The 24,320-nt window shown below is 33.1% G+C and overlaps 3 protein-coding genes and 1 long non-coding RNA gene across 9 annotated transcripts; 1 reads left to right on the top strand and 3 right to left on the bottom strand.

The window, feature by feature from the left end:
* The first annotated feature begins 276 nt into the window (after positions 1–276).
* On the top strand, positions 277–885 carry LOC120250150 (uncharacterized PE-PGRS family protein PE_PGRS54-like). Its single transcript, XM_039258968.1, has one exon. It carries the CDS (start codon positions 277–279, stop codon positions 883–885), a length of 609 nt encoding a protein of 202 aa, XP_039114902.1.
* Positions 886–13,378: 12,493 nt separating this feature from the next.
* LOC120250068 lies at positions 13,379–14,735 on the bottom strand. Its single transcript, XM_039258866.1, has 4 exons — positions 14,715–14,735; positions 14,395–14,541; positions 13,793–14,317; positions 13,379–13,705 (listed from the first exon to the last, which is right to left on the bottom strand). The coding sequence occupies exons 1-4, from the start codon at positions 14,733–14,735 to the stop codon at positions 13,589–13,591; spliced, it is 810 nt and encodes a 269-aa protein (XP_039114800.1). The 3' UTR covers positions 13,379–13,588.
* A 92-nt stretch (positions 14,736–14,827) lies between these two features.
* Positions 14,828–18,139, bottom strand: LOC120278205. Its single transcript, XR_005541580.1, has 5 exons — positions 18,036–18,139; positions 17,824–17,942; positions 17,602–17,667; positions 16,534–16,613; positions 14,828–15,409 (listed from the first exon to the last, which is right to left on the bottom strand). It is a non-coding gene; the product is annotated as an uncharacterized LOC120278205 (long non-coding RNA).
* A 1,579-nt stretch (positions 18,140–19,718) lies between these two features.
* Positions 19,719–23,587, bottom strand: LOC120264937. 6 transcript variants are annotated; one of them, XM_039273068.1, is made up of 7 exons: positions 23,458–23,587; positions 22,637–22,799; positions 22,441–22,491; positions 22,311–22,362; positions 22,162–22,220; positions 20,653–20,698; positions 19,719–20,208 (listed from the first exon to the last, which is right to left on the bottom strand). In XM_039273068.1, exons 2-7 carry the CDS (start codon positions 22,760–22,762, stop codon positions 20,066–20,068), a joined length of 477 nt encoding a protein of 158 aa, XP_039129002.1. In that variant the 5' UTR covers positions 22,763–22,799; positions 23,458–23,587; the 3' UTR covers positions 19,719–20,065. The 6 variants fall into 6 exon arrangements, with proteins under 6 accessions (XP_039129002.1, XP_039131295.1, XP_039130730.1 ...); XM_039275361.1 differs by having other exon boundaries at positions 22,637–22,774; XM_039274796.1 differs by having other exon boundaries at positions 22,637–22,764.
* Between the last annotated feature and the right edge of the window lie 733 nt (positions 23,588–24,320).

Below are 24,320 nucleotides of genomic sequence, written 5' to 3'. Positions count from 1 at the left end.
ATGAGGCTGTGGAGAAAATTAGGGTTTTGAATCTTGCATAATCCAACATTCCAGTAAAGCCCTGAATCATAGATGAATTTTTTTTATTTTTTTTTATTTTAACCCTTATATTATATTATATTATATATATATATATATATGTATATATATTTTTTTAGGCCAGTACCCAGTGGGTCAGGGAGATCATTCCCTGGCCCTGCCCCACTATAGGGACCTGGGAAATATTTTCGCTCGTACCCATCCATGGGGTAGGAAACCGGGGATTCCTTGCCCTGAATGGCTTGTTCACCCACGTTTGGCAGTTCTAAAGGAGATGAAACTTTCATTTCAGAGGAGATAGGATGTCATTCGCTGTCACCGGTGGGAACTTCCAGAGATGATTTCGGTGGTTCGGTGGCTGTCGCTGGAGACTCGATGTGGACGTCCTCCACTTTGGGGACCTCAATAACAACATGTGTCTCATTCTCATCAACAAACTCGACATTGGAGGAAGGAGGCACCTCATTCCTCAATGCTGCTAGTGATTTGATGATAGCATCTACGTTGATGTTATTGGCTTTGACGCCAAGGGGTGACACAGGTGGGGATGCCGGCGCGGGTTTGGATGATTTGGAGGGTGAGGGTATTGGTGGTGGTGGGGATAATGGCGCGTATGGGGATGGTGGCATTTGTGGGGATGCTGGCGTTGATGGAGATGGTGGCGCGGGTGGGGATGGACTTGATTGTCTCTTTATTTTGCCCTTTTGGGAAATTTTCTTCGGGGTGTCTTCTAGGGGATCATCTTGTGTTTTCATAGACCAGTCACTCTCCTTATTATTGGTCACTGGTTGTCAGAAACCTGAGCTTCACCTAAAGTTCGAAGGGACAATGGTGGCCTTCGTCTAGTAGCAACCTTCTTTACAGGTGATTTTACAGTAGTGGACCATAAGCAAGGCATCTGAAGTATCATCCTCTTTTGACATAGATGGCTCAAACTGCGTAACCTTGGAAGGGCCACGACACTCAATTGCTTCTATTTGGGTTTGCAGACTGATAACTGTTCCGGCCAAATTTTCAAATCCCACCAACAAATGAGTGGTGAGATCCTTGTTAACCACTCTCCTCGGTGGACTACCAGAAATAGAACAATGTCGATGCTGATATGGTGGGCTTCTGGGTGGGAAGAGAGACCGTCCATTTATCCTTGAGGTCTTCTTCCTAGTTTTTAAACCATCATGTAATGCGGTAGTCACTTGTTTCCATGGTGGCTTGTCCTGACAAAAGCTTCTTCTTCGACATTAGCAGGGGTGAGCACGAAAAACTACAAAGGGGAGATGACATAGCTTAAATGAAAACTCTTCTAATTAAGTGTTAAACACTAAACTTAAATGGACACACAAATATTTAAGTGAGAAATGTCATATTTAAGCTAAAAGCCACCATTTTAATTGAAAACATAAAATGTTAAACAGAAACAACAATTTTAAGCGGAAATATTTATACATGACATACACCAAGTAACTTAATACCTCTTTTTCGTCAAGCGTTGTTAGTAATAGACCAAGCGATGGTTGCTTCCTAAAACTGTTCTCCCCGTAACAAAGTATCCGGGGAGTCTTACCAAAGCGCGCCTTCTTACTGGTGTTGGTGACCTCGTAGAACCAAATATTCATGGCGACATCATATCCCTCAAGTAGCCAATGTTTGTCTTCTTACCATAACATCTAGCTTGCACTTTGGCAGCTATCTGCAAGATGTCCTTCATAAACCACTTATGTGTGGCTTGCACCCGTACATAGTGACACAGTGTAGGAAGATTATCCACATAGTCTACAATCCAATTAGGTACGGAACACGATGTGTTAGGGAACAACATAGTCCCCATGATGTATACCAACACTAACTTTACAAAGTTTTCTTCTTCTCCTCTCTTCTGAACAACCTCACCAAGGGTTTTTTTTATAGAATCCCTATGTCTTTCATATGTTTTGAAGAAATATTTTCCTTTGAATTCTGACCGTGTTTTCATTTTGTTGAAAACTACTGCATCGCAATCACATCGGAGGCCAAGAATAATCGCTACATCTTTGACCTCGAACTCAACAAGCTCTCACTAATCTTGAATTTTTGTGAATGCTCATCGTATCTTTGCACCAGAGCATTTAGCAATCCCTTCTCTTGTAATACAGGTTCAATTTCTCTTACAGATGTAAAAGGGATATTCCTAATGATTTCCCGTTGCCTAGAACTCATGCTATGTCTCAAATTGGTGAGCGTTTCCACTATTGGGACCAAATAACACCTTCGGCTGACAAGGTTGGTGGCCATATCTCCTGTACCTTCAGTAAGACCAACAATCAATGAGCTATCATTAATTATTAAGCAAACACTAGTTTACATAAGCGGAAACACAATAGTTTAAATAGAAACCATTTGATTTAAATGGTGAACAACATATTTAATGAGAAACAATTTTTTCATTGATGCAACACATTCTATCTGAACACAACACCACAATTGATGTTTTCTCGCACACCACAACACTGGGCCTTGTTTGGGAATCATCTATGTATAGAAAAGACCAACAAACACAACCGGAACAAGATAAAGCTAAAAGATAAAACAAATGCTTATGGAGCATATAACGATAAGATATAGATCATCTTACTGGAGGCATAGATTGCCAGCATTCCAAATTACAAACCAAATCATACATAACTACATATGAACAAAATAAAAAATTTCTAATTGCAAAAACCTAGAACAAAAAAGGGATAAAAACAACTTTATAACCACCAAAAAATTTTCATCGATAGCCGTGTTTCTTTATTGCCTTAAGGTATAGTTTTTTTTTTTATTCAGGAGTGGAGAGATGGTGTCAAGGAAACAACTGTGCTTAATAAGAAATCTCTTGCAATCTTCTTCTCAAGAGAATAACATTAAACAAAGACCTTCGCAGTGGCAAACAAACATAGAGAAGGGAAAGTTTTTCGGCTTCTTCCTTCTCACAACATAAAGGGGAAAGAAAGAGAAACCAACGCGCCCCCCTTAGGATTCGTAACCATCCTCAATCGCCAGTTCCCAATGTGGAGAGATGGTAACAGCATAGAAGAGTGTGTCGGGGCACTTCTATCTTTTCCCTTCAAATATCACGGTGTTAACAACGGTGTGGATTAAAAATGAAGAACAATAATAAAGGAGGGATCTTCTGTGAATACTGAAAATCATGAGGGTTTTTTTGTGAATAACCAAACTTGAGAGGAGTTTTTTTTGTTCATTATTAGATATTAAAATTTTATTTTTTAAAATTGCGGGTCCTACTAGTTTTTTAAATTAAAAATTAATTTTACATTAAAGCTCTTATAATTTCATAATATTTTCTTATAACTTGTTTTATTCCCACTTCCACTCTCCTATTTCTACTTTCACTAATTCTAAAATACTATTAATAACTTAAATAATTTTGATATTTTTTCATAATAACAAAAAATTAACCATTCAAAAATTTTAATAGTTAAAATTTCAACATGTAAAAATTACTCTCACAACTAAAACAAACTCACTTGATATTTTGAAAGGATAAAAACAATTACATATACTACAAAATGATTCAACAAGTACAATATTTAGATTACATTACGACATACGACTTGGAACAGTGACATATGGACAATTTCAATGACAGTGACCTTCATTATGTCCATCTCATTAGGAATTCTGATGGATTTTGGGTGCCCTGAAGGTGGTATTCATATTGTAAGATCAACATATAGACGTGGACCATTATAAGGGTTCCAGTATCTCTCATTTGATATTGGTTGAAATTTTTTATGATATACATTAAAATTGTCTCAAGCCTTTAAAATATTTTTATCTGTTAGAATTAGTGAAAGTAAAAATAAGAGAGTAGAAGTGGGAATAAAACAAGTTATAAGAAAATATTATGAAATTGTAAGGGATTAAATGTAAAATTGTTTAACTTAAAAAACTAGTAGGACCCGTGTTTTAAAAAAAAATAATATTAAAAAACTAGTGGAACCCACAACTTTTAAAAAAAACCTAAAGTTTAATATTAAAAAAAATAAAAATTCCTATTTATGTAAATAATTATAGAAATACCTATTTTAGTAATTAATTAAAAAATAAAAAATATTTTTAAAAAAAAGCCAAAAAAAATACCCCTAAATTATTTCATAAAAGTCATGTCTACCTATACTAACGCTGTTAGGTTTTTTTTTATTAAATTATGTTATTTATTCATTGTCAAATGTATGTGAATATATTTCAACTAAAAGTTAATTTTATTTAAAAAATAATATATTAATAAAATATATTTTTTTTAGGTATAATACCCGAATTGGTCCCTCTACTTTTCTTTCTTTTTCTTTTTGGTCCCTTTACTCAGAAATGCTCCCCACTAATCCCTCTACTCTTGAAAATGACCCAACTTAGTCCCTCTATCCTTAATCTCTTCCCATCTAGTCCATTTACTTTTGAAAATACAGCTACTAATTGATCCATTTTTGAGTAAAAGGGACTAAGTAGAACTATTTTCAAGAGTAGAGGAATTAAAAGGGAAGAGAGAGAAAAGTAGAGGAACCAATTCAGGTATTATACCTTTTTTTCTATATTATTTTGAGATTCAATTTTTTTTTAAGCCTGATAGTAGCATTTTAGTACACTTAAGAATCTAAATTCACTACACCAAAAATATGAACAAATCTATGTTAAGTTAAAAAAAACAAAAAAAAACAAAAAAACAAAAAAAAGAACAAAAAAAAAAAAACCAAAAACACACACAAAACTCATTTATAAGCTATACATTCAACAAAACACACACGGAACACATACACACACACACACGATATATATATATATATATATATGGCTCTGTGAACGTCTAGAAAGATTAAAAAAAAAATAGTAATGTTATTGGTAAGCAAGCCCCATCATGAATTCTCATCCTGAATGATATGCCATTGACCCATGTGGACGGTTGGGTTTTAAGGAAAAGAATGAGGATAAAAAAAATAATGAAAAGATATAAGGATCATTTTGCAAAAGAACTGGACTACAATTGTTTATTCAAAATGGCTTAAATTTAATACAACTTTTCTTATTATTTATAGATGATAATAGAGACTTATCTAATGGATAAGCATATCACAACCAATATTTAAAAATCAAAAAATCCAAAAGACTAAATATGACCCAGTCTTATTATTCTTCACGTGCGTGGTAGCTATCCTCCACATCAGCATCCTTTCCACATAAGCAACTATAGCTTTGAATATTATTTCCAACATGGATGACATGTCATGTACAATAAAAAAATAATAAAACAAAAACATCGGAACCAACCCACCCACGTGGGTCATCCTTCATCCCGGTTAACACATGTGATAAGTGCATGTGTACTCGTAATACAAAGTATTCTTTTCTTGTATTGAGCATTATTTTTCTCAGATTTTATCGATTATGCATGTGTATTTGTGTTCTTTTGTGCATGTAGGGTTGTGGAGACAATAGTTGAAGAAAGGAATCAAAAGTAGATCGGGGATGCATATTGTTGATGAATCTTGGAGTGAACAAACCCGAAGACACAAGTTATGCTCAAAGACATGTGAGTGTGTGCCAACCTCCAGTGTGCTCGAGCGAACATACAAATTGGAGGGGCACAAAAGCAGTCACACTCACGTGTTACGACTTGTGCAATACTAGCAAGATCTTCGTCAATGTGATTTTATGGAAGACACAACGTGATCTACCGCAATTACTGTTCATAACTCGCAGAAATTCAATTCCTGGAAATTCCACATGCCCGTGTGGATGCTCGATTCCAGCCCTATGTAAGTCACCATTTCAGCCATTTTAAGGGATTTTTTTTCCAATATGTTTCTCATCTTTTCCCCATCTTTGGAGGTGCTGGTGGTTAGGGTTTGGAGAGGCTTTGCCAAGGCTTTTGGAGTGGTTCCACGGCCTTCGACACCATGTTCCTTTGGAAGATAGTTATTGGGGGAGCTTTCGTCGGCATCGATTCAGCGAGATGTGCCCTAGGCTTGATGAGGGAACCCTTAGAGAAGACGAGACAACTCCACAAGACGATCGACACGGACTATGAGGGGTTTTACTTATGGATTGCATATTTTTACTTTTGATTTCACTATTGATTATATCTTGCTCGATGGAGAGCTAAACCCTTAGTGGGTACTTGGACTTGTAAACCCTAGGATGATTTTGTTTCATTGATCTTTTATTATGTTTTCTTTAATTGATGTTTTAATTAAGTTCCAATCTTGAATGCTTGTTGAGTTGATTTTCCCTTAGAGTGACATTAGGGTTGAGAATCCATCTTGGTAATCCTTGTAGATGAGTGAAACACCATGAGGGTTAGACAAAGCTAGATTGAAGAGGGTTAAGAGGGTGAGTTGAGAGGTAGCCGAACATCCCCTTTCCCTTCCGGTATAATTTATCCTACCTCCGCATTCCAAGAGTTCTTTGCGGTCACAATAGAGTGAAGTGCTAAGAGATAAACTCCGCTAGGGCTTAGTTGCACAAACAACAGAGTGAAGCATTGAAGTAATCCTTAGTGTTGGGGCTTAGTTGTGACTAGGGGTCTTTCGCCTGGACTAAAAGCTTAGATCTATATTAGGGAATAGGGTTTATCACTTGGAGTCCCTAGAGCTTTAAGCAACCTTGCACAGTGTGTGGCGTCGAGAGTACTCTTTTCTGCCGGGGCATAGTGTAGGGTTAGTCACGGTTGACCTTAAGTTTGGGACCGTGTGTTTTAGGATTTTCACGACTCATTAAGCATCAGTTAGGAGTCATAATGATTGGTCTTGCACTTGAAACAATAGCCCTAGGGTGAGCAATGTCCGGGTGCCCCACTTTCTATCGATTGCTTCTCCTATCATTTTATTTCTTCTCCTTCTTATTCTTTTTATTTCTATTTGCATTGATATCGTTCACACCACTTTTGAATCATCTTCATTATAGTTGAATAGCAATTCTTGTGTTTCTGATTACTATTCCTTATAGATACGACTACCCACTCACCAAGGTACTTTATTACTTCGACAATCCATGCACTTGCGGTACATACACGCAAGGGGTGTGTTACATGCCCCATCTTCTTCATTAGAACCAACCCACTTTCTCAACCTTCTTCTCCATTAACACAAGCCCATCTCCGTCTCCCTTGACACTAACACCCTCACCTCCCCAGCCTTCAAGTGTTGTAAAGCCCTCTTCTTAGTCTCTTTATTGCTCCCATCTCTATCAAGCTGCCTCCTCCAGCAATTACCTTCCCACATTTGTCGCACAAGCTCCGCCGGTCTTTGTCTCCACTGTGATGTCTTTCTTCATCTTTTTTCAAGAAATTAGGTATTGACTATTCCTACATGTTTTTCATGGTGTGGTTAATTTTTTGGATTAATTGATCTTTGCTCCTGTTAATGATTGTGCTTTGCATGATATGGTTAAGTGTTAGGTATTTTTTCTTCTATTGGATATGAAAATATAATTTATTCCTTTGTACAACCCATGTTCTTTTGTTGGACTCTTTCGGTTCCAATAAAAGTCTAGACTAATAAATTCTATAAAATCTTTCAATTAAGATGGATTAACTACCTTTCATTCTATTTGGTAGAAAAACAATAGAAACTTAAAAGACTGCGATGGTTTGGAATTGTAAAATACTTGGTTAGAGGCCAATGCTTTTATTAATAAAATTATACAACAAAATTTATTGATTTTTAATTTTTTTTTCATTTTTTATGATCTTTGCACAATTATCTTATTTATCTAAATTTTTTCAATTGTTATGATGCCATGTTTAGTTTATATTGTACTTATATTATGGTTATTGTGTGTCCGTCAATATAGATTCAAATCGAGAGTAGCATAACAAAAAATGGAATTTGGGACTTCTGATAAAAATAAAGGTGTGATAGAAGCTAAATGTCATGGATTAAACAAAGATAATGAAAAAACAATCCAGATAGAAGATGCAGCATGTGAAAAGATTATTCCAATGGTAGCCATGATATTTAATTCCGAGGAAGAAGTTTACAACCTTTATATAGATTGTGCTTGATAAGAGGGGCTTTGGTGTTATAAAAAGAAGTACAAGATCAGGAGATGATGAGAAATTAAAATATTATACATTTGCATGTGTAAGAGGTGGGAAGAGGATATCCACTACAAAAAATACTTTCAACCTAAGGCTAACCACGAATAAAAATTGTCAAGCCAAAATCAATGTTATTGTTGGCAATGATGGGCGTTCTACTATTTCTCGTGTCTATTTGGAACATAATCATGCACTTAGTCCACAAAAATCACTTTTTCAAATGTGAAACTAAAAAATAGATGCATATGTTAAGAGAAGGCTTGAATTTAATGATCAAGCGAGTATAACTTTGAGTAAAAATTTTCATTCCTTAGCTGTTGAAAGTGGTGGATATGAAAATTTAACAAATACTGAAAAAGATTGTAGGAATTATATTGCAAAAGCACGACAATTCAAGCTTGGAGTTGGGGATGCTGAGGCACTTGGGAAATATTTTGCGAGCATACAACAGAGAAATCCAAAAAATTTTCATCTAATTGATATATATGAGGAAGACAGTCTAAGAAATGTATTTTGGGCAGATGCAAGGTCCATAACTGCATATGAAGCTTTTGGTGATGTTATAACTTTTGACACAACATACTTAATAAATAAGTATGATATGCCATTTTCTCCTTTTGTTGGTGTAAACCATCATTGCCAAACCATATTATTTGGATGTGGTTTATTGTCTAAGGAGAATACAAAATCTATATTTAGTTGTTTAAAATTTTGTTGGAATGCATGTTAGGAAAAGCCCCTAAGGAAATAATTACATATCAATGCATGGCTATTCAAGGTGCGATCAAGACAGTATTTCCAAATTCACATCACCGTTTTTGTCTTTGGCATATTATAAAAAAGATTTCTGAGAAACTTGGAGAACTAGTTGAATATAAAGCGATAAAGAAGATTTTGAAAAGTATGTTTATGAGGTAGTGGATATTCATGAATTTGAAGACATTGGTTGAAGATGCTAAAAGATTATGACATTGAAAGAACTGAATGGTTGAAATCCTTATACAATAATCATCAATGATGGGCTCTTGTTTATGTTAAAGATATTTTCTGGGTGGGAATGCCTACCAATCAAAGAAGTGAAAGTATAAATGCTTTCTTTGATAGTTATGTTGGTCCAACAACATTATTAAATTAATTTTTGGAACAATATGATAATGCATTAAAAAGTAAAATTGAGAAAGAAAACAAGGTTGATTTTGCTTCCTTTAATTCAAGCTTTCCAATGCTAACTAATTGTCATTTTGAGAAATAACTATAAAAAGCCTATACAAATGAAATTTTCAAGTTGTTCCAAAATGAATAAAGAGGGATGCTATATTGCAATATCATAATAATCAAGCGAGATAGACCAATCTACACATTTCAAGTGACAGATAATTTTAAGGGAAAAGAAGGCAAGCAAAGAAGGCAAGTGGTGTATGATATTTTTTACAACAAGGGTGAATTAAACATTAAATGCTCTTGCTATTTATTTAAGTATAGCGGAATTATTTGCAAGCATATATGCAAGGTTCTTATTGAGAGAAATGTAAAAGAGATTCCACCTCAATGCATTTTACCTCGTTGAAGGAAAGACATTAAACACCAACATACTTATATAATGAGTTATTACGATGATTCACAAACTATTGAGCAAAAAATGTGCTACAATAAATTGTGTCTGCATTTTTCTAAAGCTATTGAAATTGGAGTACAATCGATCGAGTAATATAATTTTATGATGAAATGTGTAAATGTGGCAATATAAAAGATGATGGATAATTCAAATTACTAGGAGAGTCATTCCAATCAAGTTCTACTAACAATGTTGCTAGAAGAAGTTCAAGATAAGAACCATGCAACAACTTCAATAACACAGTTTCTTAGTCCCTTAAAGGTGCAGAGTAATGGCCAACCACCTTCAAAGAGAAAGAAGTCAAAAGTTGAAGAAATAATTATTAGAAATAAGAAAAAGGTACATAATTTTTCTTCATTTAATTTTCAATTGTATCATTATTTTTTTCTGTAAAACTAATATTATTTTTTTTCCCAGAAAACTCAAACAAAGGGGAATGTAGAAACTCAAAATGATACACATGCTGAATTTTGTACTCAAGAAAGTGTGGTAATGCTATATTATTTAATATCTGTGTTGGTTATAGTATCGCATAAAATACTTTTTCTAATATTTGATTATAAATTTTCTTCTTAGGTGAATTCAAATTCTCTTCCAAATGCATTGAATATGCATGTTGACAGCTTCACTTTCCAAAATATGGGCATTGATACTTATTCACATGTAACTAACAAACCTCTTCGATTTGTTTTCCCAATCAATTTTCATCTTGAGAAGATAATTTACTTCTTCTGATAACCATCATCTTTTTCTTTTTTTCATTTGATGTTGGATTATTCGCAACAAAGTAACCCTACAAATTATCCAATAGAAAATGATTAAGTACAACAACCTAGTTCTTCTATGAGTTTCACAAGTCTAGGCAATGAATAGACATCATTACAAACACAACATTACGACTAGGTAAAGTTACATTTTACAGTATATACACAAAAGTGGTGATTGTGTTTTTTGATATATTATTTAATATTTGTGCATACTAGTAAACCTAATAGTCTTTTTCATGTTTGGTTGTAGACAAGTTTGGTATTTGGCCCTTCATGAAGAAATTCATGTATGTGCAAGAATTTGCATGGTAAAGAATGTTGTTGGTGCTACAACCCTCACTTCTCTTGTTACTTTTACATGTGACTTAGATTTAATGCTTTATCTGCTCTCGTGTTTTTGTCTTTTGTTAAACCAGTCAGGTTAATTTATTTTGATCCCTAATTCAGATGCTATATTTGTGAAATATATGAATACGGTATGGGGAAAACTTTCTATGGCCATTGTAGAGAAAACAAAATACTCTTCGCACATGCATTTCAAGACACTGACAACCAGCATTTTTTTGTTTCTTTATGACAGATTATTAGAATGAAAACTTGCTGAAATTTTATACCAACTTTTATGCTTATGTTTGCATTCTAAATAATTTTTGGTACATTACAATTGTGTGCCACTACATGATTTTGTGTATATATATATACATTTATTTCATGGAGACGAATATAAGTTTTATTGATTGAATTAAGCTGAAACATGCCCCACTTTTAGTGAGGGATTATTAACTAGCAATCAAGAGCAAGATTCGGTTCTAAGTAGGGGTGGAGCCAGAAAAGTGGGTTGGTTCTGATGTTGGAGATATGGTGTGTGTTAATGGAGACAAAGAATGAGAAAACTGGGTTGGTTCTGATGTTGGTGCTGGGGTGTGCGTTAATGGAGACAAAAGATGAGAAAATTGTGTTGGTTCTAATGAAAAAGATAGGGCATGCGTTAATCGAGATGAAGGATTGCCCACGTGGGTGAGGACGTAGGATGCCCCACCTTGGTGTGTTGGTTCTGATGTTTTTGTTTTATTTTATTTTTTTAAATGTACATGACATGTCATCCACATGGGTCAATGACATTCGGGATGAGAATTGGGGATGAGGTTTGCATACCAATAGCATTACTCTAAAAAAATGAGAGAAAATGGAAGAGAGAGACAAAGACATTGGTGAAGAGAGAGACTGGGCAACACTAATAGGTTAAGTTGATTTTAAAAAATTTTTTAGAGGAAGTGTAAATCAGTTTGGACTGTTGTGATTATAATGTTATTCTTGAGATGATGATACAAATGATGTGATCACTGTTTATCACATTTGTAATTGGGGTCAAATCAGCTTAGATCATTGTTCATCATTGTAGAATTCTTATTTAATGGATATATATACTTACTCTTAAAGTTATCCCCTAAATATCTCCCATTCTAAGTTGTCTTGTGTGAGGCCATTTGGCCATCCAGTATTGGTTGGATGGTTTGCCTTTTTAATACTGTTAATGCTATTTAAAAGTGAAAAAAAATCTTTTATAATAGTATGTATATATTAATATTCAAGCAATTTACCCGCCATGACTACTCCCTCCGTTTTTATCACTGTCATCATAAAAGATTTAGTAACCTGTGTCGATTTTGCACTAAAATCAGGACATCAATTAGAGCTAAAATCAACTCCTGAGTTGTAGCTCCAACATATCTAGAATCGATATGATGTATCTGAAGATAACTATGTTTTTTTTTTAAATTACTAAAAATGAAAAAAAATATCTCAAAATATAATAAAAGGGAGTAGTAGAAAATTTATTTCAAGAAAGTATACCCTTGATTTTTATTTAATTTTTTTAATGACAGTTATGAGACTAGAGAAAAGAATAACTCAACAAAAAAATTTCCAAAATTAAATTTGGATTCAATATTTGATATTACTGCTTTTGTTTTGTTTTTGTTTGTTGAGGAGGAGTGAGAATGAAGGATGTGTTTGGTTGGTAGGATTTGGAGAGTGTAATTTATTGGGAATTGAAAAAGTAAAAAAAGTAAATATGGTAAAATGACACTTATGTCCCTCATCCATATAAATAATATTGTATATATAATAATGAGATATTTTTAGTTATATATATTTTTTAATTATAAAAAATAAACATTTAATTTTATTATAATTTCATTCTAATTTTTGGGATGACATATTAATATCATTAATTAGCTATTAATTAATGGTGTTAAATATAATGAGTTATTTTTAATTATAATTTTTAAAACATTGAAAAAATGTAACTAATTAATTATAAGAAATAACTATTTAATTTTATAATACTATAATTTAATTATAAGTATTATATTCAAATATTAATATTATTAATTAGCAAGTAATTAATGGTATTAACTATAATGAGTTATTTTTAATTATATTTGTGTAACACATAAAAAAAATTTAACTAATTAATTATCAAAATAAATATTTGTAATAACATTGAAAATAATAATAATATGAAAATTTTTTCTTGCCATCTCTTTATTTTCTCTTGCCATATATGGCAATGGAATAACCATGTTTCTCAGCAGACACAAAGAAGAAGCTTTGATTTCCTAATAACAACATAAGCTTTCACTTACAAAGGACCAAACAAGAACATAGCTTTCTCATTGCTACATTCAATGATCAACAAAAACTTTAAAACAAACACATTGTTCTTGCAATACAATCCTTAAAAACAAACTTTAAAATAACCACATTGTCCTTGCAATACAATCTATAAAAACAAACTTCAAAACAAGCACATTACTCTTGCAATACAATCCATAAAAACAAACTTTAAATAATACACATTGTTCTTGCAATACAATCCTTGAAAACAAACTTTAAAATAACCACATTGTCCTTCAATACAATCCATAAAAACAAACATCAAAACAAACACATTATTCTTGCAATACAATCCATAAAAACAAACTTTAAAACAAACACATTGTTCTTGCAATACAATCCATAAAAACTGCCTAACACAAGACACTAGATTTTAAAAGAAACACCACCCAATCAAAATTAAGCCAACTCATGAGGTCACATATTAGGTGCTTTAAATGACAATCGTGACAACAATATATGACAAAAACGAAGCTTCTTGTTGTCAGGTAACTCGAAGAAAATTTTCATTTGGTCGTCATCTTTGGGCAAAACCTGCAAACAAGAATGAATATTATATCTTTAATTATAAAGAGTTTTAAGACAAATCATGGAAAAAATTGAATTGTTGTTATAAAGAACCTGTAAGATGAACAACGCCTCATCCTCAGATAGACCATCAATCTCAAAAAGCACTTGTGGCAACATGTTCTTCATTTTGACAATTTCAGCAAGAGCATCGTAATGTGCTTTCTCACGGGCTTCACAGGCCTCATCACGGGCTACTTTATGCGCAGCAACATCAGCTAGTGTCTTAAATCCTGGACCAATAACTTCAACAAAATGGTTCAAATTTTGTGGAATTTTCTCAGATGATTGGTCCACAACACTTTTCCTCTTCCGACGTACTCTTGAAGTACTTGTTTCTGATCCTATGGGTGATGGACTCAGAATGGGTTCCTGTGTATCCATACAAACATCATCACTTCCAAATTGAAAGAAGCCCGTGTCATCATCCAATGTGACATTCTCATGTAAATTCTGATCGGCATCATCACCAATATCACCTCTTGTACTTCCATGTGCTCTATCTCTTGCAAAGACCGCAACAAGATCATTGAAGAAAGGAAAAGCTTTTCCATAAAGATCGGCTTCCTTCTTATGATTCTACATAGTATAAGCAAATAAAGTTAATAATACAATACCATGTAGCGTAAGATGTTACCAAATAAAATTATTCATACCTTGACATACTCATCATATGCACTTTTTTCACATTCAATAGTGCATATCTCGAAGTTCCAAACAAATCCACTTATTTGCAATATATCGGCTATTGCAGTGGTTTTGCTTCTAAATAATTTAATCCGAGACTCTATGTTAGGCACAGCCTTTCATGTGCTCGTTAGAATCTTTTCCTTCATCATTCTTTCTAATTGAGTAAGGTACCCATTTCTAAAACCATTTTTCGCCCGCCACAATGGATTTGTAGATAGCTCAACTAAAGCATCAATCAAGGCTTTATCTTCCTCTACGGTCCAATAGTGTTTGCTTTGACTCCTACCCCTGGATTGTGAATCTCCATCCATACTAAACAACAAAAGGAAAAAAATAGAAAAAAAAGACAAAATTCTTGAGGTGTAAATGATAGATGCATTATAAATTATAGACAAAATATTGAAATAATAGACAAATATCAAAATAATTGACAAAGTACTTGTTGGTTCTTCATACAAACAATAGCATTACAAATTGTGTCCATCATGCTATACAAACCACTACAATAAAGTAATTAACAATTTTATTATGCTCAAGTTGAGTGCGAAGCATTAAACATATCCAAGGCCATGTTAAGCCGAAATTGTGTCCATTCATCTGTTGGTTCAACAGCCATAATGTTTTCTGTATCATCTGCTGTGCTTTCTTCTAAGGTTTCATCACCAACATTATCTTCTGCAGGATCTTCTACCATTTCTTGTCTGATGAAGTTATGAAGCAAACAACAAGCATTAATGATACGCCATTGAGTGGCTATATTATAAAAACTTGGGCTAGATAAGATTTTCCAGCGACTTCTTAGAAGTACGAATGTCCGCTCAATTACGTTTCTTGCGCTAGCATGTTTCATGTTGAAAAATTCTTGAGTTGTAAGTGGTTGATGCCCATCGGCCCAAGAACTTAAATGGTAGCGTTGTCCTCGAAAAGACGCAAGGAAACCAGGGCAATTTGCATAACCAGCGTCTACCAAATATTAAAAACCTAGAAGATAGAGAAAATTTTCTTATTAGCTAATGGTTCACAAGCCATTTATTAGTAGTAAGTCACGAGATTGTGCAACTAAATTTTTTTTGTTTTTTACCGTCAGGAACCTTCAATCCATTAGGCTTTGTCACTACATCCCTAAGAACCCGATCATCATATGCCAAACCCTCCCATCCGGACAACACATATATAAATTGCATATTTTGATTACAGACGGCGAGGACATTTGTAGTAATTTCATATTTTCTCTATCTATATCGTGCGCAATCAATTTTGGGTACATTCACACGTATATGTGTTCCATCTAGTGCTCCAAAACAATTCTACATTAAATAAAAAAAACAATTAATCACATAACATCTACGACTAATAGAGCATAAGAACCTAGATTATTACCTTAAACCACTTCTACCTAAAGTCGTTTGAGTTTTCAGGTACAGGTTCTGGTTTCTTTAAAAGAGGAGAGTGACAAAGAATAACTAACTTCAACACAGCATGGAAATGCCAACTAACTGTCTCGCCCGATCGGAGGAAGGCAAATTTAATCACTCTATTCTTGGCATGATGTGCTATAATGTTCAAAAACATCGCGATCATCTCTTGGACACCAACATTTAAAGTGCCTCGTAACCCACCGGTCGTAGTTAACAATTGACACAAACTATGAAAACAACGTCGATCCATGCGTAACATGTCGATGCACTTAATGTCACTTTGGAAAACTAAACGGTGGATGTACTCATGTTGTTTGCGGCGTCTAGTCGATGATGATGAAATGTCATGAACAATCATTCTTGGTCTATTATTTCATTGATTTGTTGCCAATGTAGTGAGCATGACACTTAGTACATAGAAGTAGCATATGATCATTGCGCAGTATACCCGAAGTTGTTTAATCCTTGTCATATTATGATGCTATGGATTATGAAACAAAAAAAATTATTAATCACAATGGTTATTTAACTAATTAACTAAGTTTAATGTGGACCTAGAGATTGGTATCACAAATAATTAATGAAGTATAAGAATTTAAATGCAAGGGCATATATTTATTTTTATAACAAGTGGTAACGTGTTAGATATAAATAATAGACAAAAATAGTGAAAGAGATTGTACTTACATCGCTGGAGGTCTTGGATACTGGTTAGTGACTGAGGAATTGGACTAGGCAAATTATTGATGTAAAGCCGGCTATCCTTCCTTGAAAATTTCAAAACAAAAAATTAAGCCATATGCCACAAAAAATTTCCATAGAATCTATTCTAACTTTAGATATATATATATATATATATATTACTTTCTTGGCATTTGACAGTCTAACAAAGTGAGGGCATATTCCAATATCTGACTCTTCATATAAATATATATATATATATGACTCTTCATATTACATCCTGAAAATTATATATATATATATATATATATTTTTGTTAGACTGTCAATATATATATATATGTAATGTTCAACGTAATTATTTTGGATAAAGAAGAGTGATGTAAGTTTTTGATGAAGTCTTTTTCATTCATAAGTGCTAATGAATGGCTTCTAAGCTAACAGTGCCATTATTCAAAGATATCAAAAATAAGATAAAAGCCTTAATGACGTCTTCTTTTCATAATTGCTAATGAATGAAGATAGAAAAACCACTTTGAGCCATACTATAGTGAAATACAATTCAAAAGAAGAAGCATGAAAGATAGCAAGTATACTAAAAATAATAATAATAACTATGTCATGATGGTCAACACAGTAATGTCATAATCAGAATTATAGGCCAGTAGAACTTTTTAAAAGAAAAAAAAAATGAATACATCATTCTACACACACTGGGAAAAATAAATACAAAAATAAATCCCCACTTCAGAACTCATATAAATCACTCACTAGATATACAAAAGAATAATCTCACATTAATAATTAAATGGCAACATTATACAAAGTAAAAATCAATGACGAAGAATTTGGAAAAGCATCTCTGGTTGAATATTGTAAACATAATACATTATCAAAGCATCTCTAGTTGAATATTGTAAACAATTTATTTAGAGACATAACATCAAAAGAACTTGGAAAAAAAAAGTATTTATTATTCATTCAAGTCATTGCCTAATAACTCCTGATTAAACCAAAACAAACTTGATTAAATTATTATTTGGTGCAGATGGATGATGGCAGTAGACATAAATACCTGCTCTTTTTCAAGATTTACAGAGGCATTGTTGTTGTTACCCGCCAGTGGAATTTGGAAATAACACTAAACACAAAAAATGATAAAGTAAGCATCGGACCAGAACCATAAAGATGAAGAGCAAAGAAACATTAGACATCGAATAGCCCATTCCTCCAAAACCATAAAGATGTTGTGATTAAAAATAAATAAGGTTTAGAGCAAGAGGACCAGAAAGAATACCACGGACGATCAAGGATTCTCTTGAACCAATTGAGGATCACCTCACAAAACCTGTGCAATCCCAAACTGCTTCCACAACTTCTCAAACCATGGATTCAACACTTGTTAATCCTACAATCCTGATAATCACAAGTCAAACCATGGATACAACACCTTCTCCTACAATCCGAAGAACAGCAACCCGAAGAACAACAATCCGAACAATAACAAACCTTCTCCGTCGAGTTTTCCGTTCTCTCCTCCAATCGGAACTGTGCGGTTTCCAGAGAGTGATCGTGGTTGAAGATGAGAGGTCGGCGAAGATGAGAATGGTGAAGCTTGGTTCTCACAGAGAGAATATGGGTCTTTAACCTAGGGGCATATATATCATTTCTATGTCCAGGATTGGCCGGTCCGCCCAATTCTTGGGGAGTGAGACTCACCCGAGTCTCACTCCCTCCACAATCCACCCTCATTCCCATTGATGTATGCTTAAACAAGGGCTTACAACCACTCCCCCCTCACTCTCACTCCAATCTTGGCATCCAAACACCCCCTAAGAGTTGAAACACTATCTTCTCTTTTTAAAAAAATTACAAATGTTTGCTTGAATTTTAATATAAAATTTGAGTTAGTTGGTATTTGGTTTGTACTATTTTAAATGCATAGAAGAAGAATATTGAAAGCTATGAAAAGTAATTATAGATATTTTTATTATTATTATCTTCATGGAAAATGCAAATATGTTTTTTTTAAGTATTTTATCAATTATTACAATGTTTTAATTTTCTTCAATATAATCTTAAAACCTACTTATGTAAAATATTCATATGTGTATTTATATTAAAATACAATCCATGCATGCTAATTTTTCTTTTTATTAAATATTATTTATCTTTATTGAATCTAATTTATGAAAAAAATCATTTATATATTTATTGACTCTAATATTTATTCCATATCAAAGAACTCTTTAATACTTAAATATAAGATATTGATGTCAATATATTTCTAATTAGGATTTATAGAATTTTAGCTAATAATTGAGAGATCGAGATGATACCATCCATTTTAAGAGACATGGAAATTTTATACCAACTAATTTTTGCTTTATTTGATATGTAATAAATATAAGAGATAATAAAAAAATTTACATAATATATACTTCTTAAGTATCATTAGGATCTTTTCTGTATTTAAATATTTTTTTTACTTGAATTACTATTTCTTTTCAATTATTTATGATATTTTTTCATACAATTCATTGACAGAAAGATTTGTTTGTCTTCAATAAATAATAATAGTAAAAAAATAATAAATAAAAGACAGACCATATTATTATCACTGCTCAATTTAACCCGCAGTATAAGTGCGGGTCTTTATGCTAGTTCTTAATAAACTTTTCCTCTATATAATTTACATATATAAAATTTGTGAAAGTCTAACTCGCTAAAATTAAGAACGGTTCCTTTGGTTATTAACTTATTATAGCTTTCTTATGGTAGTTAAATTACTATAGCTAATTGATAGCTAATTGAACCTGAACCCAGCCTGAGCTTGACAACTGAAGTTCAAAGTAGACTCAACTCAGGATCCGACTCGATTACTGAGCACCGACTCAATTAAAATAATGCTGAACCAAACTTTAACATACCAAAACTCATACAGCTTTTAGTTTCCTCATAATCCCAATATAAACAATTCAATTAAATTTATTTACTTATTTATCATTAAAAGACATTTGTTTAACCACAAATATTTGCAGTTATCATAAAACGTTACGAAATTTTTAACAAAGATTTTATAAGTTACACCCAAGAAAACACAATGCAATTAATTAACCAGTGCCTGTAGAAAATTAATATCTTTTTGATATACTCCAAACAAAAAGGTTACCTTTTCCTTTCAATGTCAAACATGACCAAAACAAATTTTTATTACCTGCAAGAAAATCCTCAAAGCAGCACATAATCTAACTTCTAAAGTCCCACAAAAAAAATGCACAGAAATATTGAGGTCTCACTACCCCATTTATTTTGGAGTCCTGAATACATATCAAATTTGATTTGGAACGTAGTTGTATCTTCAATATATATATATATATATATATATATATATATAGCTACGTATACTATGATGTTGAAAAAGTATACCAAACAAACAACTAGAATTTAAGATCAGTAGATGGCCTGCAACTCCTATGCATCTGCGAGAAATGTTTCCCTTGCAGTGTCTGATTGTTAAGGATGAAGCAACAATGAGTTCATCTTGATTTTTCATTCAACGCATGACAAGAATGTTTGTCTTCGATGTATCTAGTGACTTGTGATATCGCACGCTGAGCTGTGTTTGAGGCAGTATAATAAGATGTCACTGAAAGCTGAGCAAATTTCGGAACAGCATAACCTGTACATCATAAATGAAAAAAAAAAAAAAAGTTTATAGCACAGTAAACAAACAAAATGGTGTGCTTGTTGAAGAAAGAAACAACTTAGATCTCAATAAATGATAGCGCACATGATATCTTGCTGGTTATATATTTTATTTCTTGCATTTTAAAAGATGAAAATAAAATAAAATCATTTTATCTCCAGATGATCTGCTAAACTTGACTGCTTAGTTTCTCACTTGATCAAAACAGATTCCAGCCTTCAATAAATGGAAGTTTTATATAACGGTAATATTTTCTAGTAAACCTATGCAACCATCATGCAATTGTAGAAATACAAACTTTGTTAGTGAACCGTGTGATTAATAACATTTGAAGCATAAAAGTGCTCCACTTATTGATGGTTTTGTACTTGAAGGTAAAGATGAGGTATCATTTTAAGAATAAACGCCAAGTCATACCACCAAATGCAGCACTAACTCCAGAAAAGACAAGCAATGGAGGAACCTGTACAAAAGAGAAGATAATATACATAAATAATAATTGAAACTTGAAAAATGCGGTCATGCATAGGTTTCAGTAATGATCATATCAAAACAAAATACTGTTTAATGAATAGCAGGCAAGGCTTATTCTGGATTAAAATCTATTTCATCAAAACTACAACAAAGAGTGAGGAAATTTCACAAATGTTTTCTGATATTTGGACAAACATCAAGAATTCAGAGAAACAAGGAACAAGAAACATACTATGAGCATCAAGTCTGCACCATGTACATAAAATGGTAACAAAAGTTCCACCAATTTTGTCTAATATTACTCTAAAAAACTGGGATATATTCATAAAAGTTGCCAGCCATACATGTTCATTTCAATGCTCATTAAAAACAGTAGACAAGCTTTAGATGAGATGTCAAGAATAATTGAAAATAGTACATTTTGTAAACTAAATCCTGCCCTGCCACATCTTGCTCTGGTTGTGGACAAAAAAATCTTGCCAAATCGGCCACTAATAAACAAACAAATGCAAGCACAGCATCACTTTTATCAGGAACAATTAAAAGATCTTATCTTGTACAAAATAGGTGTTTTGACATTCTAGATTTGCCAATATATATATATATATATATGAAAGGCACATCGTGGTCTCCCATGCTCTTCACATGCATCAGTTCTCCACTCCTTTGTATCTAATCTTTTCTTTTTATATTTGACACATGATCTGTTCTCATGAGCAATTCTATTTCCCTAAGCTACAGAACTGAAAATTCAACTACTCTTTTTCTCACAATGACCTTCATGCCAGGAGATAACCATACTCTAATTTCAGTATTTCTTCTGAATGTTGAGAATGTTTTTAAAGTGGATATAGAAAAATCTATCTGGAGAGCAATTTAAAAAATAAACCCAAACTAATACCGATTCAGATCTGGCATACAGCAAAAACTATAACACCAGGATAAGTTCCAAAAGAATCACTATATGGGACAAAAATTCTAAGAGAAACACCTCTTAGAAAATATTAAGAGAATGACAATCAAACCATACGCAGGTCACTTTCAGAGTAGTAAACCACAAGATAATTCAAGCAAAATGTATAATTAATATCCAAAATTGAAAAGTGTGAAACTAATTTGTTAATCTTCAAGAGACTTGTCTATGGTTTGATTGCCCTTCTATTATTTCTAAGAGAAATTCCTCTTCAAATTTTCATCCCATCTTACATAAACAAAGTGGTTTAGAAAATTTCAGAGGGAAGTTCTAAAAGCAACACATCTTATAGTTGGCACAGCATCCATTCACATTTGTGAGATGATCTATGACAAGTATTTGCCAATTGAGGGTTTTATATTAAAGACAGAAAAATTAATCTGGTGAGAAATTTCAATAATCAACCAAAACAAATGCCAGTTCAGATCAGGCACTAACACACAATATACATTATGCAGAAATTTTGAAAGCAGCATTACCCCTATTAGCATTTGAAGCCACTTGGGTCCTTTCACATGTTTCTGAACTAATGGAATCCCTGTTGCCAAACCAAAAAGAAAACATCACAAATAATAACTAGAGACCCAAATTAACCACACACACACACACACACACAAGTACACTGCACCTGTATTGAAACCATGAACAGCACTTAGCATAGCAGCAGCTCCTGACCCCGCCTACCGAATTACAACACAATAAATAAGCTTTATTAAACAAATATCTGTTTAGAAAGAAAAACAGAATTTTCAACAAACCACAGCAGTTGCATCATGAAGTACTGAAGTAATTGTCCACCCCGCACTTCCCTGCATGACAAAATTATCAATTCATTTAAAAAAAAAAAGGAAAGGAAAATCTTGCTGATTAACACCAAAAACTTCCACACAAAAGAATAAGAAACAACTAAGTCATCAGAAATCACAAACAAACAGAGAGAGTAAGAATTGAGACCGAGTTGGGATCGACTAGCGAAAGGCAGCGGGGGCACCGTGCAGAGCCAAGCCCAGGTTTGATAGTTGGATCATAATGGAGATTCCCACTTCTGAGCTTCTCCTCATATACCTCCCGCGTCCCCATACCTACCCACCCCTTGAGTAGAAAATTAGCAAGCTCACTGAGATATCATTTGCAAAGCCGTAAATTGGGTGCAAACATGGAATTGGAATCAAATACCAAATTAATAATTTGACAAAGCCTCCTGCTTATGGTTGTTTTAATTTTTCCACATTTTAAAACAGAAGGCACAACCCAGCTCGTGGAACAATATAAGTTATAATGTCACTAACAGCAAAGTATTAAAGAAAAAAAAAAGACATTGTTATATTATATCAATGATCCAAGGCACAGACTCAATGGTTTTGATGCAACACACTATCATGTATACAAGAATTTTGCCCTCCTTCTGGTGTAGCAAATCTATTAACCTTGAGATACTCTTTCAAGTTCTCATATTCTTAAACCATAGAATAAAGGCGAAGAAGGATATAATATTATAATGGAACAAATCAAAGAAAATAGTCCAGTATCCTCAAAGATATAAAACCAAAGTAAAAAACAAACCCTAAGACCAAAATTTTCACAAACCCCAGATCAAAACAAGCAAGATAGATGTCCAAATTCAACAACTCCACTCAAACATGATTTCAAGCAAGCCGAATAGAATTTCACCATCCAAATCAATCAAAAAAAGAAAGAAAAAAACCAATATTTAGATAAAATCCTAAAAGAGGAACGAGAATGAAGCAAAGGATGAGGAAAGGGTGACGAAGTACCACCAGTGGTCGATGCTCGGGAGCCGCAATGAGTTGGAGATGACGGCGATTGGGCACTGGAGAGGAGAGAGCAGCAGCGGCCAGGAGAGGCTCCGTGCGGCGGCGGCGGCCGGAGATGTAGAGAGATAAGCTCAGCGGTGAACGGGATTGGAGGTCATCTTTTAATTAAATATGGTGTCAATTGGGCCAGTCCGGGCTCGCACGGGCCGCCTGCCCCGGGCTTGGGCCAATATTTTATTTTTTTTAAAATAAAAATTCTTAAATATCGATAAACTCTAAAAAATAAAATTAATGAAAAGAACACAAAAATCCGCAAAATCGGTAGAATTCTATTTTACATTTTTACCATGGCGAAATCGCTGAGACCTTTATTATAGTCATGTTATTTTGGTCTTCTACAAAAGTTACTAATTTTATCCCTCTATTTTTTAATTTAAAAAATTAAATTCATGCTAATGTAATTTCAAATATTAATAGAAATTATTAAAATGTTATAAAAAAATTTAAACAAAAATTTAAAAATTATATAAAAAATATTAATATATATAAATATTAAAATTATAAAAATATAAAAATTATTAAAATTTTTTGAAATACAAAAAATAAAATTATTAAAAATTATTAAACTTATAAAAATTAGGAAAAATTATTGTTTACCCCTCGTGAATTTTAAATATTTCTAAAAAGCTCCTCCAAATTTGGCAAACCCTAGGCAACTCTTCCGTTATTGTTTAAGTTCCCTTTTACCCCCTGCCGTCCACTTCAAATGGGTCCATATTATGAAATTTCATTTTTGCCCTTGAAAATGGTGGGAAAAAAAACCACCCAATCACATTATGTCCGACCTTTATACATACAATTTT

The sequence above is a fragment of the Dioscorea cayenensis genome, chromosome 1 (genome assembly GCF_009730915.1).
Source record: "Dioscorea cayenensis subsp. rotundata cultivar TDr96_F1 chromosome 1, TDr96_F1_v2_PseudoChromosome.rev07_lg8_w22 25.fasta, whole genome shotgun sequence".
NCBI lineage: Eukaryota > Viridiplantae > Streptophyta > Magnoliopsida > Dioscoreales > Dioscoreaceae > Dioscorea > Dioscorea cayenensis.
This window is presented reverse-complemented; position numbering and strand designations above follow the sequence as displayed.